General features: G+C 57.3%; 1 protein-coding gene across 7 annotated transcripts; it reads right to left on the bottom strand.

The window, feature by feature from the left end:
- Positions 1-306: 306 nt before the first annotated feature.
- On the bottom strand, positions 307-25,125 carry TEAD3 (TEA domain transcription factor 3). Of its 7 annotated transcripts, none has more exons than XM_050327007.1 (13): positions 24,982-25,125; positions 13,309-13,565; positions 10,290-10,354; positions 8,533-8,595; positions 6,007-6,018; positions 5,521-5,658; positions 5,249-5,292; positions 5,081-5,142; positions 4,568-4,701; positions 4,281-4,454; positions 3,980-4,120; positions 3,615-3,767; positions 307-3,015 (listed from the first exon to the last, which is right to left on the bottom strand). In XM_050327007.1, the coding sequence occupies exons 2-13, from the start codon at positions 13,442-13,444 to the stop codon at positions 2,902-2,904; spliced, it is 1,236 nt and encodes a 411-aa protein (XP_050182964.1). In that variant the 5' UTR covers positions 13,445-13,565; positions 24,982-25,125; the 3' UTR covers positions 307-2,901. The 7 variants fall into 7 exon arrangements, with proteins under 7 accessions (XP_050182964.1, XP_050182960.1, XP_050182961.1 ...); XM_050327003.1 differs by lacking the exon at positions 24,982-25,125 and adding an exon at positions 8,727-8,789 and having other exon boundaries at positions 13,309-13,562; XM_050327004.1 differs by adding an exon at positions 8,727-8,789 and having other exon boundaries at positions 2,904-3,767.
- Positions 25,126-25,347: the final 222 nt, after the last annotated feature.

Genomic DNA, 25,347 nt, shown 5'->3' with positions numbered 1-25,347 from the left:
AGCCTTCTGCCGCTGGCGTGGGCGAGAGTGTGACCTCTAAAACGTGTCCCTGAATCCAGTGATGCTGTGGGGAATTGCAGGGAAGCGTCTGCCGTGCAGTTGGCCGACCTTTCCCAAGCAAACCCTGCACCAGTGATTCAAATCAGAGCAAAATACAGCTGCATGTGGTATCCTGGTGCCGGGAGAGGGGGTCCCGGGAGAAACGTTACCCAGCCATGGGGTTTCATGGGACATAGAAGCTTTCATAGTCCTGGTTGTTGAAGAAAACCCCAAGAAATAAAATATTAACTTCAGAAGCACTTGAGCCAACCCATGAACAAATAATTTTAATTTTTTTTTTTAGCAGACTGTAATTTTTTGGAGCTCCACAGTCTCCTCTCTTTGAAGTTGGACAGATACAGTAAACACAACAAATATATGATACAACCCATCACAGCTGGATTAAAAAAAATACACAAAAAATATAATACATAAAAAATTGGATTTTTAACATTGTGGACTGACACAGCTCTAAAAATGGTGATTGTAACCCTGGTAAGCTTTACAAAGTCTTTAAAAAAATAAAACAGTACTTCATGTGAAATTCATAAATACACTGGAGAACAGAGGGACTGGGAGGTGGGGAAGTTGAGAAAGTGTCTCTGGGATCCTGGCTAAACCCTGGCCAGGGCTGCTGGGGGCACCAGTCAGCGTGTGCCTGGGGTGTGGGTGCACACCCTGGGGCTCAGTGCAGGCGGGATGGAGGGATACAGGGATACAGGAAGGGGTGGAGGCATAAACCAGTCCAGTTAATGAAGAGCTTCGTCCCTGGTTGGGGCAGGGAGTGGGGCACACCTGTGTTTAATGGTGGGGGAGTTTTGTGTTTTCATTCCCAGAGTTTTAAATCAGTGAGTGAAAGGGGAGGAAAAAAAAACAAAAAAAAAAAAGAACAAAACAACAAACATGCTACATATGAGAACTCAGCTAGGCAGCCCTAGTACAGCACTGGGATAGGATGCCAGTGCCTTGCCTTGGATTTTTCCCTCTCTTTCCACCCTGCTCGATCTGCCCCAGTCACTGCAGCTGCCTAAGTCTAGTCCCACCACTGAGCCCTCAGCTGGGCGTGGGGCAGACACCCTGTCCCACAGGGATGGGTGTCTTCTCCCAGCAGCAAGAGGTCAAAGTCCCTATGCCTCACCAGACATGGCATCAGAGTGGCAGCCAAGGCACTTTCCTGGGCTCTGAGGCTGTTCCTGCTCCTTTGCACATGGCAGCATTGAGCCTAAACCTGCCCTGTCTTCCCATCATGGGCTTCAGCCCCACTCAAACCACTCCCGCTCCCCTGCAGCACTGGTCTCTGCATTTCCTGCCACCCTCCCTCCCTTGCCAACACGAAAAACCTGTCCAGACCTGGCCACCTTGGGCTCCCTGTCCCCCTGCCAACCTCCTGCCACCTTGCTCCGTGCCACCTCGTCTCTCTGTGCCCCTTCTGCACCTCAGGGATGCTCTTCCCAGCCTCTGTTCTTGCAGTCGCAGCCTCAGGACTGGGCATGCTGCCTTGGCTTACTTTGGGCTGTAGCCACAAAAATACCTCCAAGCAGACCCAGTCCCTTATCCTGGCATCCCTCCTGTTCTCTGTCCCCTCTCTGTCCTAAATCCTGCTCACTGACAGCCCGGCCCTGCGTTGCTCAATATGCTTTTCCTTGCACGAGCCACCTCTCTGGTCACTTCCCACAGGATGCAGGCAAGTGGACAGAGCAATCCACAGCAGTCAACACAGAAAAAAAGGCAAAAAAGGTGAAGAAAAAAGAACCGAAACAAGGAAAATGTATATATGTAAAATAAATCAGGCAAATCTGCCCTCACTGCTCTCTACTTATGATTCCTCAGTAAGTGACCACAGCAGGGACATTGAGCCTGGGCCATCCCCAAGCGCTATCCTTGAAAGTGCACACAGAGCTCAGGGGATCCCACACAAAAACCAGCCAGAGACGAAAACATCCTGAGCCTTCCTACACAAGCCACTCCCCGTGCCTGGCAGTTCCGCTGTTGCCTCCAACCCAGCAAACTCTGCTGTCACCTCTGTTGGTCACCAGCACGGCATGGGGCAGAGTCCCAGGCACTGCAGAGTTACATCATCCTGATTACAAGCATGGTGTCCTTTTAAAAAGTATTAAAAAGCACTTTAACTTAAAAGAAGGGGAAAAAAAAGAGCCATAAAAAAACACGGTTTGCATTGTCGATGCCCTCATGCCTTCACTGCCACTGGTTCCCCATGCCCCAACTGCGCACAGAGAAGCTCCTGGCTGCCAGTCTCACGGAGGCAGCAATGTCCCCCTCCTCCACTCTGCCCTGCCCTGCTCCTGCCTTGCACATCCGTCCCCAGGTCCCCCCTGCCACCTTGGCTCTGCCAAGCCATGCCAATGATGCTGCTGCTGCCATGCCAATCAGTTTTGGACCAGACCTGGTGCAATGCCCCCTCCTCCAGCCCATCTGTGTTCACTTCCTCTCCACTTCTCCACCAGGACTTCTTTTGAGTGAGGGCAGAGGTTGAAAGGAAGGGTCGTTCTCTGCTCCGACATCCTGCTGGTGACGGCACGGTGGGATCCTGGCCTATATCAGCAACACCAAGGACTGGTCTCTCCCCATCCAGCACCGGATGTAGGTTTCTTTCTGCCTATGTTTCTTTTCCCATTCTTCTTTTTTTTTTTTTTTTTTTTTTCCATTTTTTAAAAAAAAAAAAAAACTGTTCCTAAGTAGAAAACATCTGCAATCACAAGTCAGTCTTTTTTGGCTATTGTTGTTCTTCCTCCTTCTCTCTTCAAACGACTTCTCACAAGGCAACAGGCACGGGCGGCTACTCTGCATGGCCCCCTCCCTCCCCTGCATGCCCCTTGTGCCCCTGCCTGTCCCCGAGTGCCCCTAGTCCTTGACTAACTTGTACACATGGTGCTGGGCGCCGTGCTCGCTGGTGGAGACCTCGAAAACAAAGGCAATGCAGAGCAAGGTTTCCTGGGTATCCCTGTTCGTAACAACCTGTAGCAGAGCAGAGCATGTTAGGGGAGTGCTGTGGGCAGATGCAGTTATTCAGGGGGTTGCATGGGCTCATTTGCATGGGCACAGCCACTTTGCACCATGAAAAATTTTCTTACCCCTTATTTGTAGGGTTGCACAGGCACTGGCAAAGTCAATTTAATTGCACCATCAATATTTACTGCCCAATTTTGGGGACTGGGGAGGGCACAGGCTCAGGAACAGCCTGAATTGCACCACCAAAAATTTGCTACCTGTTGTCTGGGGGAGGGTTGCATGGGCTCAGGCACAGCCACTGCATTTGCACCATCAAAAATTGCTACCCATTACTTGGGGAAGGCAAACTGGCTCAGGCACAGCCTATTTAATTGCACCATGAAAAATTTGCTCCCCATTATCTGGGAGACTTGTCCAGCCTCAGGCATAGCCACTTTGTTTGCACCATCAAGATCTGCTCCCTGGAATTCAGGGGCTGTGTGAGCTAAGGCACAGCCAGGAGTATCTGAGCTGCTGGAGCACATGCCCAGGGTCGGTAGGGCCAATGTGAGTTCAGGCTCCACACTTGCGGTGGGAAACATTCCCTGGAAAAGGAGTGGAGGTACCTGCAGGATGGTGAAATTCTCCAGGACACTGTTCATCATGTACTTCTCTGGGAGGTGCTTGAGTTTGTGGATGAAGTTGATCATATACTCGCACATGGGAGACCGGTGGATGCGGTAGACAAACCGTCCGTTCTCCAGACGTGCATACTCCGTCTGCAGGGGACAGCCAGGGAGAGCAGCTGTCACATGGGACGTAGGTATGGGCAGGTGGTGGCCAGATGGGACATTGTGATGTCCTCTCTGGTCCACCCATGGCCAGGTATGAAGCCACATGCCCTACACCAAGCTCTGGGGCTTTCTCCATCCCAGGACCCACTGTGGACCAATTCGTACCCCTTCCTGATGCAGCAGGGCATGGAACTCACCTCCACTTTCTCCACGACCTGCTTCCCAAAGGAGCACACCTTGGTGGATACTGTGATGGTCATGTTCTCTGCACTGCTGTACTGGCTGCTGACACCATAGAAGGTCCCTGGCCCATCCTGGATTGTACTGTTCAGATCAGCCTGGAGAGATGAGGGGAGAGAGGGTCCCATTAGGCACCACCACACCCAGCTCTCGATGGGGACAGGAGACAGCAGCTTTCATGCTGGCAGGGGATCCAACCTGCAACAAGCCCGTGGCTCAAGGATGACCCTTCCCATCCTAATCCTCCCAGCATCATACCCAAAACTTGACGAGAAAGAAGGAGTTCTGGGGCCCACGCTCATAGAGTTCCTTAAGGCCACCTTTCTTCTCAGGGAACTTGTCATAGATCTGGCGGATGTCCACAGCCTCCAGCAGTGGGTCGCTGTATGAGGGGTTCGTCTGGCCAATGTGCACAAAGAGGTGTTTGCTGTACTGTAGGGACCGGGGACATTAGAATGAGAGATCAGGTGAAAGCAAGATGCCACCAAGCACAGGTGTGTGTGCCATCCCCCACAGGTAGTGGGGACATGGAGGGGATATGTTACCGTTTCAGCATCCCGCGGCACCTCCATGAAGGCAGAGTACTCCAGGAGCCGGAGCTTGGCGGAGGCGATGGTGCGGTCCTGCCAGACAGGCACAGCCGAGGCAGCTGGTGGGAGTGGAGCCAAGGGCTCATAACCTGGGGCAGGGGGAATGACATGGGGATGGGGGACAGCTCTGAAGTGGGGTGAGTCCCCCCTGAAATGCCATGGTGCTGCTGTCCTCACTGCATTTCCCACTCTCTCTTATCTCCCAGCATGAGGGTTTTCCCACAGGGTGGTTAAAACACAGGATGTGCCAGTCCTACTTCTGAGTGGAAAGGGACTGGAGGGGGCCCGGCTGGGAGCAGCAGGATCCTGCTCACTGCAGGGCTTTTTGCCAGGTTTAAACTCAGGCTTTTCTCCCATCAGGTTGGGGAGGAGCCTCAGATAGGTAGCACCGTGGATGGGTGGGGATGGGACAAATATGACCCAGCAGGGGCACAGGGTTCCCTGCAAGGGGGCAATGACATGACTTACTGGCTAGTGATGGAGGCATGGGTGGCTGGATGGGGTAAGCTGGTTGTGCAAACGGTTTAATGCTGGAAAGCAAAGAGCATCATCAGGTTACCAAGCCTGGGATGCCCCACTCCCTTGCCAAGGTGGGGTCCTGCCTGGCGCCAGGTAGTGGAGGGGTTTCATACTTACTCCTGAGAGGGTCCAGGCTGTCCTGGGATAGGCCCACTCCAAAACTGGGGAAGTAGCACAGGGAAAAGTCAGCGGCTTCTCACTTTCCGCCCCAGCCAAATTCCCCTCACCTCCTGCAAACAGCAGGGAGCCCCCATTTCCCCACCTGCACTGCCACCATGGCTGAGGATGGCTGTTGATCACCCCCCTGTCCTGTGTGGCTCATGCACATGGATTCATGCCCCCCCTGCCCTGGGGTGTCCCTGTATGGGGGAGCATGGGGTTGTGCTCACCCTGGGGGCAGCAGAGAAGACGGCCTGAGGAAGAGGAGGTGGGGGGCTGAGCTTGTTCTGCAGGACGCTGGCTGACACAATCTGCGCGGAGGACATGGAAGCCATGCTCTGCAGAGCTTTATCCTTTGAGACCTGGTCCTGGAGGCAAAAGGGAGGACAGGAGGGTAGTGGGAGTTACAGGGGCAGACTGAGCTCCCTCAATCCAATTGTGCCTGACAGGTTTTGCAAAGCTAGGAGCCAACCCTGCAGCCTGGCCAAGGGGTGAGGGCAGAGGGATCCCCCCACCCCTCTCTCAAATATACCCATCTTAATTAACATTTGAAGCTTGAAAATGCTCCCTGGGCAAAAGCTGATGGGTCTGGAAGATGTGCGTTCCCGTCCCCCTCCCAACCCCTGTCACCCCCCTCCCTTGGGGTTGCCCGTCCATGAAAGAGGTCAAAAGGCAATGGGGAACAAAAAGGTATTTCAGACTCAAGCTCAACTTACCAAGTTCATGGCCTGTCCACAAAAGAAAGGAAAAAAAAAGGTTAGAGCGTCGTGGGAGCCTATGGGTACTGTGTGCACCTCCCCATAAGTCAGGTATTCCCAACCCCAGCTTATCACAGCATCACACAGATTTGGGGAGTGAACCCCTCAACCTGGTTGGTCACCAGGGGACGCACACGGTGGTCATTTATGCCTGGGCTTAATCCCACCAGGAACAGGATGCCAAAGTCCCACACTATTTTATGGAGTCACTGAGGTGAGCCAGGCCTATGCCTTTCTTGGCTCTTTAATAACCTCTACAACCTCTTCAGGGGCCCTCAATGCTTGCCAGGGCACATAGAAAAAGAGCAGCCAGATCCTGCCCTGACTGCCAAAGGGCACCTGCACCTGCCGTGTGTGCATTTATATAGGAGGCCAATTATTTTTCCTTCTCCCTTTTGTTCTCGAGGTCACAGCACTGCTGGGTAGGAGCACAGGGCTCAAGGACTCCCAGGTATTGCCTTGGGCAAGGCTGCTCCTCCATTTGCATTGACAGGACATGTGCATGCTGGTCCCAGTGCACACCCTCTGTTTTTCTTCTGAACCTTCCTTAGGGATCAATGCTTCATTTATTTTCACCTGGGGTAGGGTGGGAGCACAGGCATGCAGCCACATGCCGGGAGTATGAACACACACATGACTGCAGCTCAAAAATACAGATACTGCTCATGAAAGGGAGTTTCCACCCCACAGTGCTGGGTGAGGGCAGAGGGCTGCCTGCACCAATCTTGGGAAAGGATGTTTTGTATCCCCAGAGTATTGCTCAGGGGGATCTCTGTCCCGGCTGTTCCCTGCCAAAATCCTGCAGGGAGCATGCCTGGGGATAGACAGCACAACCGTGGACATGGGTCTCCAACCCTGGACCCCAGAGGTCACTGCTGCCTCCAGCTCTCTCTTTGCCCTGCACTGTGCTGTGCAGCAAGGAAAGCTATTCATTCTATTTTATGTTATTTTGTTGTGAAGGCTTCTGCTGTTGCTGACCCTGCTGCCCCCCTCACCTCCCTGACTGCCCTTCTTGGGAGCTGGGTTTAAGACATACAAGTGCAGAGCAGCCTCCCAGAATAGTTTCAGGTGCCATCTCCTGGCTTCTCCCAGAATAGTTTCAGGTGCCATCTCCTGGCTTCTCCCAGAAGATCAAACCCTCCTGAGCTGTGGGAGCCCTCCTGTAACTCAGTCATGGGGCACTGGGGTCCCTGCTGAAGGGCTTTGGAGGGCACAGCTTGGTAAGCTCCCAGGCAGCATGAGCTGGAGCTTGTTAAAGCTTTGAGGACAAAAATGCCAGCTCCAGCTCTGATGGTGGCCCTCGCTCTCAACTCTGTGGCCCCTGCTGCCAGCCTCAGTGCTGGAGATGGACATAGCACCCAGGGCAGGGGGGGCTCGTGATGCTTTTGGGATCTCAAGGTCAGCAGGCTGAAAGGTTTTCTGGACTCCCACACACCCAGCAAGGCGGCAGATCACCCGTGGAGATGCCCAAGGAGATGTTCCCTGGTGTGATGGTACAGGGATTAAGTCAGGCACATCCCAGGAGCCGGCTGTCCCCAGTGGGCAGTCATGCAGTGGGGACTGCTCTGCGCCCCACCTTGCACCATGTGTGTGTCCAACCTGAACAGGGCACGGTCCTTTGGTGATGCCCCCAGGCCTGTCTATGGCCCCCATCATCACCCTCCCCACTGCCAGCACAAAGCTCGGAGGGAATGGTTATGGAAGGATTAGTTGGGCTCCAGTCAGGAGGAAAGAAGGAAAGAAGAAAAGAAGGAAGGAAAGAAAAGCCAACCAGAGAAGAGAGAGAGGATGATCCAGTTTTTCCTCACTTGGCTCCCTTGGCTCCTGGAACCATGGACTGCCCTGACACCGCTGTGCCTCTTTTCCTGGTAGCATGGCCCCATCTGGACCTGCTGCCATGCACATCCCTGAGGTGCCCCTGGGATGTGCATCCCTGAGTACACCATACTCCCATCCTGGTGTCTCACAAGCCACTGGGTTGGCAGCCTGCAGGGAACCCCATGATCCCCCTGCTTCGGCCCACATCCCACCAGCAGCTGTCCTGAGCAGGGTCAGGTCTCAGTTGGGGAGGGGAGTGGGCCTTTGCATACCTTGCTTAAACCTCACTTTGCTTCGTTGGCTGCTCTGGGGAGTCCTTCCCCTCCTGGGAGAACCCCTCATGGCCCAAAAGAGGAGGCAGCCCTCATACACCACTGGAGGAGGGTTTAAACCACGTTTCCTCATGGCAGAGTCCTTGCCTGGGGATTTGGCACACAAATTCACCCTCCTGAAGGAAAGGGAAAGGCTCTGTTGCCCCTCCTTGCACTTCTCTCTGGGCATCCCACAATGACACCTGTAAAGACCATCTGGTCCTAGAAGCCAAGTGAGCAGGAAGAAAAATAAAACACCAAAAAGGAAGGTAATACAGGGAAGCAAGCAGCACACTGCAGAGCCGAGGGTGTTAGTCGTCAGCAGGGGGGGGCCAGCGAGGCAGGGGACGCGTACCTTCAGCTTGGACTGAATCTCACGAGATTTCCGTCGGGCAAGAACCTGCAAGTGGCTAGAGACCTGCAGAGAGAGAGCAGAAGGAGAGGGGGAACAGCAGAGCCGTCAACCAGAGGAAAGGAGGAAGAAGGAGAGGGGCTGCCCATGCTCACAGAGACACCGCTGCAGACACCTGGGCAAGGGCGTCAACGTACCTTGATGCCAACCTGGTACTCCCGCACCTTCTTCCGAGCTAGAACCTGTATGTGGCTGGACACCTAGCGCCCGCCATGCCGTTCGGAAAGGAAAACACAGAGAATGTGAAGATGTGTTCCCCCTGCAGGGTGGGATGCTGTCCCCAGGGAAGGGAGTGTGGAGAAATGGGGGAGCACTTTTTGCTGCCAGGGTGATGCTTCTGGAGATGCTGAGGGTCCTGCACCTGCCACGAGCTGGAGGAAGGAAAATTGAGCGGGATCCTGGAGCACTGGTTGATGCTTGTTTGTGCCCCCCTGGCTGGGGTGAAGCTCCTTGGAGTAAAGCTGCTGCAGTTGGCATCCGGCAACCCACCAGGCTTTGGGGCTGATTTTAGGAAGAACCTTCATGAACCTTCTCACACCAGTGCCAGTCTGTCCAAGAACAGACATAGGGCTGTCCAGGACACGAGCACACAGAGGGATCAATGCCACGTCTACTCTCCCCTGTACTTTTCCTGAGTCCCTCCAGAGCATTGCACCTTTCCCCCCTGGAGGGGGGGCTCAGCTATGTCTTTAAGCCAGAAATAAAGTGCTGCTTGGCACTGGTCTAAACACAGGGACAGTGGCCAGACTGTGGTCCCTCTCCCTCCAGCATAAGTCCTGGAGGAATGTCACCGCCAGTGCCTTGGGACCAGTGTTCCTCTCTTGCTGGGACTCATGGCACAGGGCAGTCCCAGCCTAAGTGTCCCAAACCCATCCATCTCCCTATGGTGGGAGATGCTCCCCAGCATCCAAGGCCACTGGTTCTGCCAGTTCTGCCACAGGACAAGTGGCTTGGCTCCTGGCTAGGGGCACCATGGAGGGGAGAGAAGAGCCACTGGACATGTGACAAACAGACATGTTCCACTGAGGGCTGCAGCAGCCTGGTCCTCAGACATGTTTGGTGAGGTGAGGGCTCCAGGGATGAGTGTGGCCACTGTGTGCTCCCTGCCCTGTCAGCATCCCTGTTTGCCCCAGCATCCAACAGTGCAGGGTAGCAATGTTGGGGAAAGGGTCCTGTGGTACCTCTGGCCCCACCAGGACCAGCACCACAGTCCTGCACAGCCAGTCCCTGGATCCCTGGCTGAGTTGGGGATGCCTTGGTCTCAGCCCGGGGGTGCCTTCGCTGTGGTGTTTGGCAGAGGTGGTAAAAAGCCTGGCAAGAGGCAGATCTAGGAACAGTCTCCGTATCCAGGAGGAGCAGCAAAGACCCATGCCAACACACACAGACACATACACTGCCTGGATAGAGATTATGACGGCTCCTACCACCCATGGGGTGACCCCAGCCGGGCAGGGGGCTGGGTGCTGCCTGCTCCTACAAGACCAATTTCAGGGCATGCTGGGAGAGAGCAAACCCGAGGGGGTTTGTGCTCACAGGCGAAGCTCCTTACAGATGATGGGGGGCCTGCTGGCAGCAACGGTATCTCCAGGAGGGGACACAGAGGATGCAGGAGGAAAACCCGCTCCCCCTCGGGCTTACCTGGCACCCCTCCCGTCCCATCCTGAGCCCAACCCAGGAGAAACAGCAGAGCAACACCTCACCTGCTTCCTCGTCCGTGTCTTTCCCGTTCGCAGCTTGATGTACCGGGCGATCAGCTCGTTACGACCTGCCGGCACAGCCACGAGTCAGCCCCGGGAAACGAGAGCCGGGGGCATCAGCCCCGGCAGCGCCCGCGGCCCGCCCGGCCAGGCGAGGGAGGCGCTTGCCAGGAGGTGGCGCTGCCGTGGCAGTGTCGGGGCTCGGGGCGGCCTCGGGGACACGGGGGCGGCCAGGACAGCGCTCCCACCCTGTGCCCCCCACCCCATCGGCTTTGCCAGCCCCACACATTGGGGCTTAGAGGGAGGTGACAGTCACCAGGGACTACAGCGGTGTCCCAAACACAGACCCCCCAAAACCCCAACTCAACTGGAGCCCCCTCGGAGCCGATGAACCCACTCGCCGCAGCCCTGCCCGCAGGGGTCGCGAGCTGCTCCCCCAACACCCCGCTTTCCGTTTGCAAGCCGTGCTGGCCTTTCCACCAGTATTTCCTAACGTCCTGGTCTAATTCGAAGCAGAAGTTGCTTTTGTGCCACATTTCAGGGGCCAGCTGTGGCCAATCTACGTTCAAACGTCAGAGCAGCTGGGAGCTTTCTTCTCCCGGTCTCGGCCCCCGGCCCCGCCGCCCGCCCCCCCGGCGCCCCCGCGCACGGGAGCGGCTAGACACGCCAGATTTATTTTAATGGACCAGATGGTCGCGGTTGGAACTTGTCGAAATGCCCTTGGAGCGCGTTTCAGCTTTAAAAGAATAAAAAAAAATCCCTTAAAAAAAAATACACTCCCCTCTCCTCTTCCACTCCAACTGGCCCCCTCCCAGCCCCACAGCAACTGGGCCCTCCTGGGGGGACACACACATGAGTACAGACAGGGCCAGGTGCCATGCAGGGATGGCTGCACCCTGGGGTGCCCACGCCAGGCAGGAGCTAGTGGGTGGACGGCAATGGGGGTACCCCTTGCACAGCCAGGGTGGCACCCTAGCACTGAGCACAGCTCCCATCCCTCCAGCATCCAGCCTGATCCAGTGCTTGGCCTCATTACCACCTAATAAGGGCCAGGTCCTCAAGGGTGCCCAGGTGAGGCGATGCCCACAGCAAGGTGCTGACAAGGCACTCTGGTGCTGAGCTCCAGCTTGGGGGTACACCTTCACTGAGCACCACAGCATCTCCCTTTGCATGCCTTGCTCCTGAGTCCCACCCTGTCCCTCCCATACCCTGCCCATGGGAAAGAAATATGGGGAAAAAATATGGGAAAGAAATGTAGGTGCCTTCAAGTACCCAGTGGGGCAGTGCCAGCCCAGCACCTAGTGCCCAGCAGCCAGGGCCAGCATCTCCTGCACCCATCCTGCCTCACAACATGCCCAGGCCATCCTAGGCTACACCCTTGCAGCCATCCCTGTATCCACGTGCCCTGTCCTCTTTCCTTGTGATTCATCCAGACCGTGCCATTCCCCCTGAGAGGGCATGTCTTCCTCCAAATTACCACATTCCCCAAATTCCTCTCCCCTGACACCACCACATGAACCAGTTGGACAGGCTGGGTTAAAAATAACCCATCAGGCAGCAGAGTGTAGCAAGGCCCAGTGTGCCCTGGGTCCCGGTTCCCCAGCTCCTTCCCACCTGCTTTGCCAATCTCACATCAGTGGGGCAGGGGCTGGCGTGGCCATGGACCCCCAAAAAGAGGGGTGGTGGAGGAGAGCAGTGGCACTGGCACACCCTTATGTCGCATGCTGGCATCACTTCTGCCTCCAGTGACCCTAGGGGTCCTGGTAAACTTGGTATGATCAGCCAGGGGTCTTGTGAATCCCAGCGGGGTGGTGCTGGAGAAGGTGGGGAGAGATGAAAGGTGGCCGGAGGGGGTTGCTGCCTCTTTAAGCAGCTGCCAGATGTCTCCAAAAGGCTGGAAAAACCGGTTGGGGTGTGCTGTTCGGGGCCAGGCTCCCGGAGGCACTTCAGCTATTCCTGGAGAAATCCGAAAAATGCACCCGCTTGGGAAGCTCTGTGCTTCCCCCCACCCCCCACCTGCCAGCCCTGGTGCTGAGCTGGGGGCCCTGGCAAGCAGGGTAGCACAGGGAGCTGGCATGGGGACAGAGACAATGGCATAGTGCTCTCCACAAAGCTGCGTCCCCTCTGCTCGTCTCCACTGGCAGTGGGTGAGCCATTGCCCTGACAGCAGCATCCTGATGTATTTGGAGGCTGGGGACAGAGATGCTGGCCCCAGTCCTGGGGTCACCACAGGGTGATGGTAATATCTCAGCCTATTGCTGACTTTGAGGTCACCAGCCCTGGGGGTGACAGCCTGGGAGGGAGAGGAGAAGAGGGACCAGCCCCTACCATGGCAGGGATAGAGACACCATTGCACCTTCCACTGCTCTTTGGTGGCACCATGCACCCCCATGTCAGTGTTACCTCGTGCCTACATCATCCATCCTTATCCTCTTTCTCCCAATTGCAGAGTCACCAAGACAGAAGTGTTTTGGGAGACACTGGAAACTAGGCTGAGACACCCTCAAAATCATTGCCCCAGTGGGGCTGACTAACCCTGCTGCTGCCAACAGCGTCACCAAAAACTGAGCGGGGTGCATATGGCTCAGGGTGGGTGAGTGACCCTTGCCACAGGGTGCTCACCACCGGGTCCAGCTGGGGAAGGTTTGGGGAGCGATGCGGAGACACACAGGAGCAGGAGGGTTAGGGCTGCCTCTGCCCCTGCAGTCCTGCACCAGCTCCCTGTCCTCACCCCCTCCCTGCCTGACGGCTTCACCAAACCAGTCAGTCCGGCAGGGCCGAGAGAAGGAGGGAGCGGGAGGGAGAGCCAGTGCAGAGGGAGGGGACGCAGGTCACTGCCACCTCCCCAGTCCAGCTCTGAGATGAACCCAGAGAAGCTGCTTTCGGGGCTGGGAGGGGGTGCTCAAGGGCAGTGACCCATTGTGGGTTTGGGGCAAAAGGTTTTACTTCAGCCCAAGCCACCCCATTCTGGCAAGAAGTTCAGTGCCCTGCCTGCTGCCTCCATCCTGCCCCTGTCACTCACCATACATCTTGCCCTCATCTGAGAGGATGATTTTCCGCCGGCCACAGGGTGGGTAGATCGCCAGCGCCTCCTGGAAGCTCTGCTCAATGTCCGGACTCCACACACCCTCGGCATCATTGTCCAGACTCTTGTCCATGCCATCCTGGCCATCTTCCCGCCCCTCCCTGGGGCTGCCGCTGGCGTTCCAGCTGTTGGACGCTATGGTGCTGGCTGCTCTGGGCTCCGACCCTGAGCCCCCAGGGACACACGACAACCTGCTGGAACACAGGGGACACCTGTTAGACCCAGAGACCCTTGTTGGGGGCATGGGGCTGCAGTGACAGTGTGGTCCCAGGTCTGTTCCTGTCCCCACTCACACCCGGAGCAGCATCTAGATGTCAGCATCAGAGACAAAGAGGCTTTCCTTGGGGGCAGAGCCATGATTTCCCCCAAATCCAAGCCACAGGTGACCAGCCAGGATCCACCCAAATAAAGTTTGGGAAGAAAACTGCCTGATTACTGCATTATCCATACAAGGAACTTGGGCATAGGGTGCTCATCGGCGACACCTTGGGACAGGGTGGCAACAGCCCTGCAGCTTGTGAACCCTGACCCCACACCAATACCAACTGCCACACAGTAGCCTCCTTGAACAAAACTGGCCCCAAAAACAACCCCAGCCCCCAAAATCCCCGTTCCACCATGCCTGGCAAAGGCAGCGTTGGGATTTGAAGGGAGATGCTGGGTGGCTCCAAGCCAGACCCCACTAATAGGAACCAGGTGGCTGGAGCCGTCCGGCAGCCCTACCCCTGGCACTGGGAGAGGCCCCCCACTCTGAGGATGCTCTGCTGGGGCCCCAGGCCCTCCCCAGCTGGTGGGTGATGCTGGAGAGCCTTCAACTCTGCTCCTCCTTCTCCTCTTCTCCGTTTGCCTGGCTCCCAGTGCATCGTTTCAGTGTTTTGCAATAACATGTTTGGCGGCAGCTGGCGGCGGTGGGAGAAGAGTGGAGAGGTGTCTCCTGCGCCGCCGTGCTTCCCGGACGGGCTGGGAGTGTACAAAGGTCTCCGACACAGACATCTCCTTTTAAAGGAACTGCTGAGCCCGCTGGCTCAAGTACACTCTGAGGCCTTGCTTTTTTTTTTTTTCCTTTTATAAAAAAAGAAACTAACCCCCCCCCCCATCTCTCTCTCCCTCGTCGTGATGTGATGTCAGCTCCTCCGGTCCCGCTGCCCGTCCCTGCCCGCGTCCCCCCCGCTCCCGCTCCCCCTCTTGCCGAGCACTGTGGCCAAATAAGGAGAACTGGATTGTAGGATCGAGCCAGCCAGCCAAGGGAGGGATGGCGGCAGCAGTGCCGGACGGGCCTGCGGCACCACAAAGCCTGCGCTGTGCTTGCTGCTGGGGCGCTCTGTGGGGCAGCCTCTGGGAGGGATGCATTGTCCAAACCTAGCAGGGTGTTGGGGATAGGAGGGTGGGGGGACACCAGGACCAGACACTGGGCAGGGATGGCATGGGTGGCACGTGGGGACAGCCCCAGTGGGACCCTCACTCCCCCCACCCCTCTGCAGCCCAGCAAGCACATCAGGGCTCCATCCCAGTGGGGCACCTACACTGGGGTGCAGCTGCTTTGGATGGGTGCTGAGCCCTGGCTGCTCCACAGCACCCCAAGATCCCCCAACAGCCTACGAACCCTCAGACATATGGAAACCAGAGATGACTCAGCTGCACATGGCAGGCCAAGACCCTGTTGCCCCCAAAGCCCACAGTGGCCTCTGACCCCACAGCAGCACCATGGCAGCCCCAGACCCCCCAGCACCATGGCAACTCAGGAGCACCCAGCCTCAAGATACCTCAGTGGTCAGGGACTCCACAGTCCAGTGCCAGCCCAGGACGCAGCAGCATCCCAGGACCCCAAAGCACCACAGGACTGCCATCAGCTCACCCCAAGAAGGGTAAGCCCCAAGAGTTGGTGCCAGGGGCTGACTTTGCAGGGACCCTGCCCTCCCTAACTGATGACTGCAATTAGGGCCAAGAGTGAAGCTATAGGGCTGAGAGCAAAACCATGGGGCTGGCTCCACCACTGCAGGCAACATGCCCAGTGCCCTGGGTCGTCATCCCTGTGCCAGGAACTGCATGCACAGGCAGGGTGATGGCTGTCCCCACACCCTGTCTGCAGCACACGTGTTCCCCTCTCTAGGAGGTCCTCAGCCCCCTCCCACCCCACTGCCCCATCCCAGCAGGGAAATCCCAGTCTTTTCAGGGAAGCTGGGAGAGAAGGGAGGGTGGTGCTGGGGCCCCGGCCAAGGTGCGAGGAAGCAGCTCCTCCTCCTTCTCCTCCACCGAACCTGCTTTTGGCCAGGCCAAGACACTGGATTTCCTGGAGGGAGGGTGCATGCACCGCGCTGACGCAAGGCACGGCCGAGTGCCACTCCACCCTGCCCCTTACAAAACACAAACAGCAGCAATTAGGGAACCGGCAGGGCTGGACGGCCGGTGGAGAGACCGCGGCCAGACCTGCTCCGGGCAGGGAGGGGACCGGACCTGCCGGAAAACACGTCAGCTGCTCCTGCCTCCCGGCTGCTCCCTAGGGACAAGGGCGGGAAGACCCCTCCCACAGCACAGGCATCTCTGCAGGCTTTGGATCGGATCCCAGGACCACTGATCCTGGGAGCAGAGCGGTGCTTCCCCCCTCTGGGGATGCTCACGCACCCGTGCCAGGAGGGCGTCCCCATATCCAGCTCGTCCCTCTGTATCCTGCCTTTGTTGAGGGGGACACTCTAGCCCACGGCTTTAGAGGGTGATGGAGGGGGCTGCACCCTTGTGAGGTCCCCTAGCGGATGCAGGACGAGTGCCCGCAGCAGGCAGGGGAGGATGCCTCCAGGGCAGCCCTTATCTCCCTGCGAGGACTGAGCTGCGCCAGGAGACGGGATGGTGTTCCCACGAGCTCACAGAGCTCCGCCCCAGCACCACTGCGGGGGACGCGTGGGAGACCTAGGGCCTGAGCAGGCAGCAGGGCTGCAGGCAGCTGCCCTGATGGGAGAGCTGTTTGGGTGGGAGACCCTGTTAAAGCAACAAGAAGCTTCTTTAAGCAAAGAGAATTCCAGAGAGGGAGGGGTGCTAGGGAGATGAGTGTTATCTGGTGGGTGGGGGGAAGGAAATACTTCGGAGGCAACGGCTGTGGTCAGAGACGCGTGGTGGGTGCCCCGCAGGGGCCAGGCACAAGTGTCAAGGCCAGGAGCAAGTTGCTGCTGGGACCAGCACAACCAGCTGTGATAGAGATCAGGTCAGTGGTGTCTGGGGTGGCATGGGGGAGCACTTGGGGCTGGGGGCACAGTGGACATTATGACAAAGGTGCCTATCACCCCCGCAAAGCCTCTGTGCACCGTCTCCATTCCTGTCCCATGCTGCTGGTGGGACAGCATGTTCCTCTACCCCAGCGTGGTCAGCCCCAAAAGCACTGTCCCATGTGGTGTAGCCACGAGGCACAGCCCCAGCAGCCCTCACACTGCCCCAAACCCTTCTGTCCTGTTTAAACTGGGACAGGGGGTGGGGGTGGCATCCCCTCAAACCGCCTGGGATGCAGGACATGATAATCAGCATCTGCTGCAAAAGAGGGGGACTGCTGGCACTATGTGGAGGGACAATGTATGGGGCACAGCAGCCCCAGCATCTCCTTCTTATCCGGGGCTCCCCCAGCTCACAGAGGAGGACACTGGGAGATAAAGGTGCTAGGGACACTGCAGAAGCAAAGAACCATGCAAAGGCAGGGTGGGGGTCCAGCAGCACCCTGGTTCCATCCTGCCTCCCCATGCAGGGGGCCCAGGGTGATCCAGTCCTTCTCCCTCTCCCCTGTACCCAGACCCCATGGCAAAAGGATAAAAGCTCATAACAAGCCCAGGCAGGAGTGGCACAGCGCAGTACTCAGCCTCGCACTAGCACAGTGCCACCAGTGCCAGTCCCGCAAGGGGAACAAGTGAGGCCACTATCACCCCTGCACTGTCACCATGACCAGTGGCACACCCGCCCCAGGGGTGAGTGGGACAGAAGGCCCCATCTTCTCTGGTCTTGCGGGTGCAGCCCCCCACCAGGGATGGCTTTGCAAGACCCCAGTTGAGCAAACTCCAAAGCCAAGACTCCCAGGCACCTCAGCTCCTGCCCCCATGCCCTGGCATACTGGGGCTCAGTGAGAGCACGGCTGGGGCCTTGACTCCAGGCACTGATTTGTAGGCAGAGCCCTTCATTACTGTGCTTCTCATTTCAGGCAGGGGAGCGCTGGCTGGAGGCAATGTCCATGATATGCTGCCTCTGCTCACCTGGTGACACGACCGGAGGGAATGCTGCCCACACCATCACACAGCCACCAGCTCTGCAGAGACCCTTGAAAGAAACCCAAAAGTTGTGGATCTCCTGAGGGACACCAGCAAGACCACAACACACCAGGGAAGATGTTGCTCTGTCTGCTGACAACCCCAGTGCAGTGCACAGAGCCAGATGCTCTTGGCTCTGCTGAGGATGACCCTACATCCCTTCTCTTGCTCTTTGCAGGAGTCCTGTATCCCTAGCACCTTGCCCAGAGACCCTTTGGGAACACCCTGCCCCACATCCTGCCCCAGACCCTACCCCATTCCCACTGGGCCACCATCCTGGTTGGCATGAGGCTGTCCCAGGGACAATTAGAACTCATCAAGGCGGGTGGCAGCAGCCGAGCAAGATGCGGCACAGCAGGGAGGGCAGTGGAACGAGGCTTGTTTATATCGCGCTCCTCTTCCAAACAACTCTCGCTGTGCTGAGGGATTCTCGGGAACTGGGAGAGAAGGGCGGCCATTCAGGCTTTCTCCCACCCAGGTTTGCACCTCTGCCAGGGAGGGAGGACCAGCCATGTTTTCCCAAAAGGGTCCCCTAGCACAGTCTGGGGACCCAGGCAGTGGCGAAGCTCCCCATGCACTGGGCTGGCTCCCCGTGAGACAGTCCAACTAATTTCCTCCTCTCTATTGCTTCCTGTCCCTTCCGGCTTGGCGGGCAGCTCAGGAAGCAATCGGAGTGAGAAAACCACAGGAGGCCATGTGGCAGCATCCCACCAGGGTCTGAAGAACTGCCAGGGCTGCCTGGGCACATGGTCCCCAGCTCTAGCTGGACCCCTGCTGTTCTCTAGATCCCAGCAAAGCCCTGAGCCTTGACCTGGCAGGGATGTGGCTGGTCCTCACTCAGTGGCACGCGGCTGAGAGATGCTCAGACCCCTCATCCCAAAGGGCTGTGGACGAACAAAGAAGAAATGTGAGTGATTTGCCCCAAAATATTTTGTCAGGAAGGAGAGAGGGGATGGGGCAAACCCAGGGCACAGTTCCCTCCTGACAGCAGAACCACGGGCATTCAAACCAACACCTCCATCCCCTCCTCTTTCCCCAGCCCTGGCAGGGCAGCAGAGCTGGGTTTCAGCTTCTGGAGGACCTGAGCCAGTTTTGCTCAAGCCTCCAGGGTCAAGACCTGAGGGCAGAGGACAGACGGACACTGTAACCCAGCATGCCTCCCTGGCCCAATTACACTGCCCTGCCCAGCCAGGACGGGGCGTTTCACCCAGCAGCGCATAAATAGAAAGCTTTACAGCATTAATTGCTCTCTGTGTTATGAAACGAGCTGGATGGAAACAACAGGGTTGGAGTCGTCTGCCAGGGATGGGCCACTGCCATGCTGTTCCACAACACCCCCAATGCTAGTGGCCCATGGCACAGCCAGTGCTGGACACGGCACCCCCTGGGAACCGTTGAATTTGCTTTGCTTCTGTGCCAAAATGTGTCCATTCCAGAATGTCTCCCACTGAACATCCCCTGTGGATGAGCTTGGAACAGCCCATAAGTCTTGAGTCCCCAGGGACTCTCAGCTTGTCCCAAGGGGAAGCTAAGGGGCACTGCTGTCAGGGGAGCACTGGGGGAGGCTAGGCCAGGCAGTCCTGTGCCTGCAGTGGGATGGTGTCCCACCATCTGGGCCAGCCAGGCATTTCAGGGATCCCAGCAGCCCTCAGATTTGCTCCTGAGAGGAGAAATGCCTCCACAGAGGAGCTCCAGGTACTGCTGACCACATTTTTTGCCATTGCAGCAGGGCCAGAGAAAACATCTTCCAGGGGACACTGGCTGCCAGGCAAGGAGGTGAAGGAGGAGGAGGAGGAGGAGGAGGAAGGCTGAAATGAATTTCACACACGCCCCCGGCTGCCTCCACCCCCGTGAAACCCAACCCTGCCTGGGCAGCAGCTGCACCCACTGCCTGCGCTGCGGCACCCGCCAGAGCCCAGGGTTAGCACTGAGTGTCACACTCCCAGCTTCCAACCAGGAGAAATCCAGTGGGCTGGGGGGTGCAAGAACTGACTGGGGGGCATCGGCACCGGAGACACCGGGCAGGGGGGCTGCCAGGTATTACCATCCCAGCTGAGGCATGGAGATGCCCCTGGCTGCCAGAGTCTGGGACAGAATGTGACATGGAACTGTCACCTGGCCACTGTACCCCTACGAGGGGGAATACTTCCCTGCCCTCTTGCAACAAGTTCAGAAGCTTGAGGAGGTGCGAAGCTGAGGTCCTGCAGGAGCTGCGATAGCAGGTACATGCTGCCTGGCACAAACTCCATTGGTCATTTTTCTCAGAGAGGCATATTTTGGTTTAGCACCATTTTATTGCCACCACCCCAGACAGTCCCAGCAAGCAAATCCTTGTGCATGCCAGGAGCATGTCAGGAGCTCATGGCAGTGAATTGCCTTTTCCCAGCGCCTCTCACCACTGCCTGAGCAGAGGGCTGGAAATGTGCACAGTGATTCCTGTTCCCTCAGATTGAAAAATTGCTCTGGAATTCTCAGGGAGGAAAGTTGCTAAAAATACATGAAGGCCGTATTCCTGTTAAAAGAAGGAGTTCCAGCAAGGAGGATGGCCCAAGAGCGCCAGAGAACCTTGCATGGTGTCTTAGCCCCCTGCTCAGCACACTAACGTCCAAACACCAGCTGGACCCTGACCCTCTGCTCTGTGATGCCACCCAGGTAAGGCTGCGAGCAGGGCACAGCAGCCGCCTCACACGAGAGCTGGAACCCAAACTCATGCCATAGCTGGGCACAGGTGCTGGCAAGCACCAAGGGAGGACCCTGCCCAACTTATCCACCAAGCATGCAGGCACAAAGCTGGGCATGGAAAAGGAGAGTCTTGGACCAGACCTTTGTTCCTACACTGTGAAGCACTCAGATCATCTTGCTAATAAAAGCCTGACGCTCCCTTGGGTCGGGGGCTCACATGCCTGCATGCGGGTGTACTTCTTCCTAAACCAAAACTGCCTAAGCCAGTGGGGGGGAGGTAGGGACTGGCTGCTTCTGGGGGAAGGGCAGGCAGCAAAGAGCTGGCATGGGAACGGCAGCCCATCCTCCACGCACCCGCGCCACTCCGCGTCTGTAAACTTTGAACATCTTCCGGAGAGAAGTTAGTGGCTATTGTGAACAGCTGGATTTAATTTTACAAGGAGCGAGGAGGAGACAGTTGTGGGGAAATAATAAGGCTTGGCGCTCCCAGGCGAGGATCCCTGAGCCCGGCCAGTCTTCCTGCCTCCATTGCACTCCACCGGGGGAGCGCTGGCGAGACAGTCACAGTGAAACTGAGGCACAGAGCAGCATGGGGCTCACCCACCTTCTGCATGATGCAAACCCGAGTCCAGGTATCTGGGGCTTTGCCCTTGTGTGTGTCCTGAGACCCATCACCCCTCCAGCAGTCAGGGCATCAGCAGTGGCATGGCTCTTCCTCACAGCAGAAAACTGGGCTGCCAACACAGGGCCCACTTTCCAGCCCACAGCAGCATCTTCAGACCTAGGGACCCCCAGTGCTCACTCTCGATGCTTGTGGGCCACTGTGGCGCAACACCTCCCTCCAGCCAGCTGTTCCCCATGAGGCTCTGCCTACCTCCTAAGATCAGTTTCAGCTCTGCTGTCCCCTTACCGGCCACACCATGCAGCCAGGGGAGCTCTGCCAGCACACACTCTGGGTCTGCACTGATCCCCCCACAGCAAGGGGGAAGGGAAACAACCAGCCTCTTCTGGCACTTGCACCTCACCTGCCACCCATGAGGCAGCACTTCCCGGCGTTACTTCTCCCAGGGAAAAGCGCAGCCCTGAAGCTTGCTGCAGTCACTTCTGTGCCTCTGGCTCACAGGAGGGTGGCTGAAGGTGAGCTCCTGGGTCAGCTTTAACCAGCTGCGACCCAGCACAACTCGTGACACACCCAGTGCCCACCTGGGAGGTGGCACACGCTCGGTTCTGGTGCTGCTGATGTCTCATGGCACATTATGGGGGACACTGGGAACACTGGAGCATTGAATCTCTTTGGAACCAGGTGGGGGGACGCTCCATTGAGATTTGCACTGCCTGGATGGGACATGCTTTGTAAAATGAAGTGTTCCTCCAAACCCTTCGCCGACAGGATCCTGTTGGCTGCAGAGCCCTACGTGAACACTGTCACCACAAGGCCACCAGCTTCCAACCCCAGGAACAAGACTGTGGGGTTCCTGGCCTGTCACCTCCAAAGCGCTCCACGTGTGCTCATCAGGAAACTCCACAATGAGCTCCATGGGGAGCTAGCATTGCGTGACCCCCTGCTTCCCACTACCGTAGGCAGGAGAGTGGCCAACCAGCACCATAAGGAGGTTTTGCTGGGGCCCCTTGCTCCCATTTCACAGGCGGGGAAAACCGAAGCACCGGGAGCTGTAACAGCATGTCCAGACCCGCAGCAGGATCTGGACATGTGTTATCACAGAGGGGGGCTGCTCCTGCAGTGTGTCCACTGCAGGCTGGTGCAGGGCATGGCTCTACTGGCTCAGCCCATCATTACCTTCCCTCCCTCCCTCCCTCCCTCCAAAAAAACATTTCATAAGTTGCCACGTGATGGTGGCAATAGCAAACTCCCATGCGCTTCAGGTGCCTGCCCCAACCACAACACACAGGTGCCTGGGCTCAGCCACCGTGGCTCCTAGCCTGGCCCCAACCCCAGATAACACCTTGGACAAACAGCTGATCAGCTCAGAGCATGGCCTGGCCACCCAGCAAATCCCCCATGGATGGAAGCTCCCAAAATCAAGGGTATTTGGTTATATGCCATCCATCAACAGTGTCCAAGGTGAGGTAAACACTGTGGCAGTCTCACCAGGCACTTGCATTTGCCACCAGGGATTTAATAAGAGAGGAAAGCTCCTAGAGATGGGACAGTTTTTGGACAGCATCCAACCCCTTCACTGATGGATGGAGGGATGCCAACCCCACAAAGAGCCCCAGGATGGCTCTTGCCATGTAAATCCCAGCAGCACCCTTGGTTAGAGTTTTGCAGCCCCTTGTCCTCTCTTCCTCTCCATTCTCCACTCCCATGGACAGAAGAAGAGGTACTAATGCAGGAAAACACATTTTTTTCCCAACAAACAGCCCAAAATTGCCCATTTATCACCTTTCTGGCTGCTGCATGCCTCCACCAGTCCCACACTGAGCTCACCTACCACCAGCCTAGTGCTCTCTGCGTGTTTGACAGGAGTTGCGTGGTTACTTGCTTTTTAATACCTTAATTATAGCTGATTACCACTGCTATCCCCACCTCCTCAGTGCCATGACCTGCTCACACACCACCAGGAAAAGGCTTCTTCCTTCAGCACAGTGCCAGGGCCACCGGGACTCGCCTCCCAACCCATTTAGTGGTGGCGAGATGGGGATTAAACGGTGATTAAAAGGAGATGCTGTTTCTGATATCATGATAAATAGCGACCATATGTACTGGTAAATGGATACAAGTCCCTTTTACTGGTGGACCTGGAGGCTGGAGGGTTCTGCTTTGCAGGAAAGGGATGTCTGACGTGGGATGACTGCTGAAGGGTTACGCTGTCCAAAATGCCCCCATTGAAGCATCCTCCCACTCTGACTTGTCCCCCAGTGTTGCAGTCACCCCCGTCAGGACAAGGGTCCTTGAAATACCTGGGTGCCATTTACCCAAGGCATCTGGAGCCCACCGCTTTCAAAGGGTTATTTCTGGTAGAAAAGCCAGTACAGTGCCAGCTGCATGCCAGCCCTGGGGAGGTAGCTGGGTGCTTGAGGTCCTGGGGGACAGGAATGTCTTCCACTGCATCACTCAGCTGGGAGGGGAAGCTGCTCACCCCACAGCCGTCTGCAGTCCATTCCCATGGGAATGTTGGCCTTGCACACCCAAACAGGGCCAAATCCAGTGCCTTCTTCCAACAGGACACTTGTGCCTGTCCTGTCTGGTGGGAAAGTGCTGGGGCACTGCCACAGTGACCATCACCTGCCCTGTCAGCAGGGGTCCAAGTTCCCTCCCATTTCTCTCCTGCCTTCACTGTTGCGTGATCATGGTGAGCCCTCAACCCTTGCCCACTTTGGGGACCCTCCTCCTTCCATTCCCGGGGAAAATGACCCAAGCAGAGTGTGGGGAAGGGCTTGTGGGGCTATGGAGCCCCCTGGGCAGGTACATGCATGAGGAGGGGGGTCACCAGCCTAGCAAACTCCAGTTCTCCACCCATTATTATGAGCACTTCAATACTGTGGGGGGAGATTGGCAGCCTCACTGGCAAGGCCCCCCAGGGTGGCCAGGCTGTGCCAATGCCCTGACTCACGACACGCACGTACCCGCGCGGGGTAAAGCGATAGGAGGGGAGAGAGGATGCCGGAGCCCAAAATACCCTGGTGTGCCTGACACAGGAGATTATCGCTTTGCTGATGGGACGGTTGCCCAGCTTGGCTTGTCCTGGCTCCCTGCAAAGCACCAAAAACCCCCAAAATCTCTATCCTCACTTTTTCCCCTGCCACCCCATACCAACCACCCAACAGCAGTGAGAGGCTCAGGATTCCTGCTGCCCCAGCAGGGCCGCCGGTACTATTTCCAGCTGGTTACTTCCCAAACTCTGCTTTTTTTCTCAGCGTTAGAACCCAAACACATTGTATAGGGCCTGAGCGGTTTCAGAGGGCGGAGGTGGGTGGCACTGCGAGGGCTTGGCCTTATTTTCCCTCCAAGGGGGTTAAGGGGAAAAAAACAACCCCAAACCCAAGGAGGGTGTAAAAATAAAATAATAATAATAATAATAATAATAATAATAATAAAGATGACACACTGCTGAAAATTATGCATCTAATTGCTGCCTTGTTAGCAATGCACCCTTATGACGAGGCACAAAGTGTTTAGCATACAGTGTATGGTCATCCCCTACATGCGTATAACACACATGTAGCATGACACACGTGTGACCCACACCTCACCGGGGACCCTTCCACGCCGCTTCCCGGGGGGCTTCGGCCAGGACAGAGTATCGGTGTCCTTAACGGCCGGTGCCCGCCCCGCACGCTCCCGACGTACGGGCACAAGGCCCCTTTGTAACCCCGGGGATAAGCTGCAGCATGGGGACCCGGCGGAGGACCGGTGCGGGGGCAGCGCAACCCCGACGAGGCGGGAGCCTGGGCACCCGACGGTGAGAGTGGAAACACCTCGGCTGTGCCCCCTACACGCACACACCCCATCGAGGGCCGTCGGGCGGGAGCCCCGGGAGGAGGTACTGGACTGGTGCGACCCCGTCGACCCCAGCCATCCGCCAGGTCTAGGTGCAGGCGGAGGGCTACGGGCCGGGAGGAAGGAGGGGCTGGAGGAGGAGGCGGAGGAAGGGGGGTTGGGAGTCTCTTCCCGGCGAGCGCTTACCTGCTCCGTGCTCCGGAGGGCTGAGCCAGCCGCGGATGCCGGGATAGGGGCAGGGGCCGGACCAGGGCCGGGACCGGAGCCGGGGCCTGGCCGGAGAGGGCGACAGGAATGCAGGGAGCGCGGCGGGCTCCCGGGTCCACGCACAGAGCCAGGCGCAGGGACGGGAAAGTTCAGGCGAGGGAGGAGCAGAAACTTGGGAGTCAATCAGGAGGCGGCGGGGCCGGGCCGGGCCGGGCCTCCTCCTACCCCCCGCCCTCCTCCTACCCCCCGCCCTCCTCCTTCTCCCCCCTCCGCCCTCCTCCTCCTCCTCCTTCTCCTCCCGGCCCTTCCTGCCGGCCGACTTTCCCGACCTCCCCGTCGGGGCGG

Source organism: Myiozetetes cayanensis, unplaced genomic scaffold, assembly GCF_022539395.1.
Source record: "Myiozetetes cayanensis isolate MyiCay16 unplaced genomic scaffold, myiCay2020 scf32, whole genome shotgun sequence".
In the NCBI taxonomy this organism is placed as follows: domain Eukaryota; kingdom Metazoa; phylum Chordata; class Aves; order Passeriformes; family Tyrannidae; genus Myiozetetes; species Myiozetetes cayanensis.
The sequence above is the reverse complement of the archived record's forward strand: the minus strand, read 5'-3'. Positions and strand labels throughout refer to the sequence as shown.

What these genes read in the sequence shown, in the direction of transcription:
- TEAD3 (XM_050327004.1), bottom strand. Translation starts at nt 13,444, where the DNA reads ATGGACAAGAGTCTGGACAATGATGCCGAGGGTGTGTGGAGTCCGGAC. An exon ending in AGATGAGGGCAAGATGTATG is followed by an intron (nt 10,355 to 13,308) that starts GTGAGTGACAGG and finishes CTGTGCCGGCAG; the next exon opens with GTCGTAACGAGCTGATCGCC. An exon ending in AGTACCAGGTTGGCATCAAG is followed by an intron (nt 8,596 to 8,726) that starts GTACGTTGACGC and finishes CTCTCTCTGCAG; the next exon opens with GTCTCTAGCCACTTGCAGGT.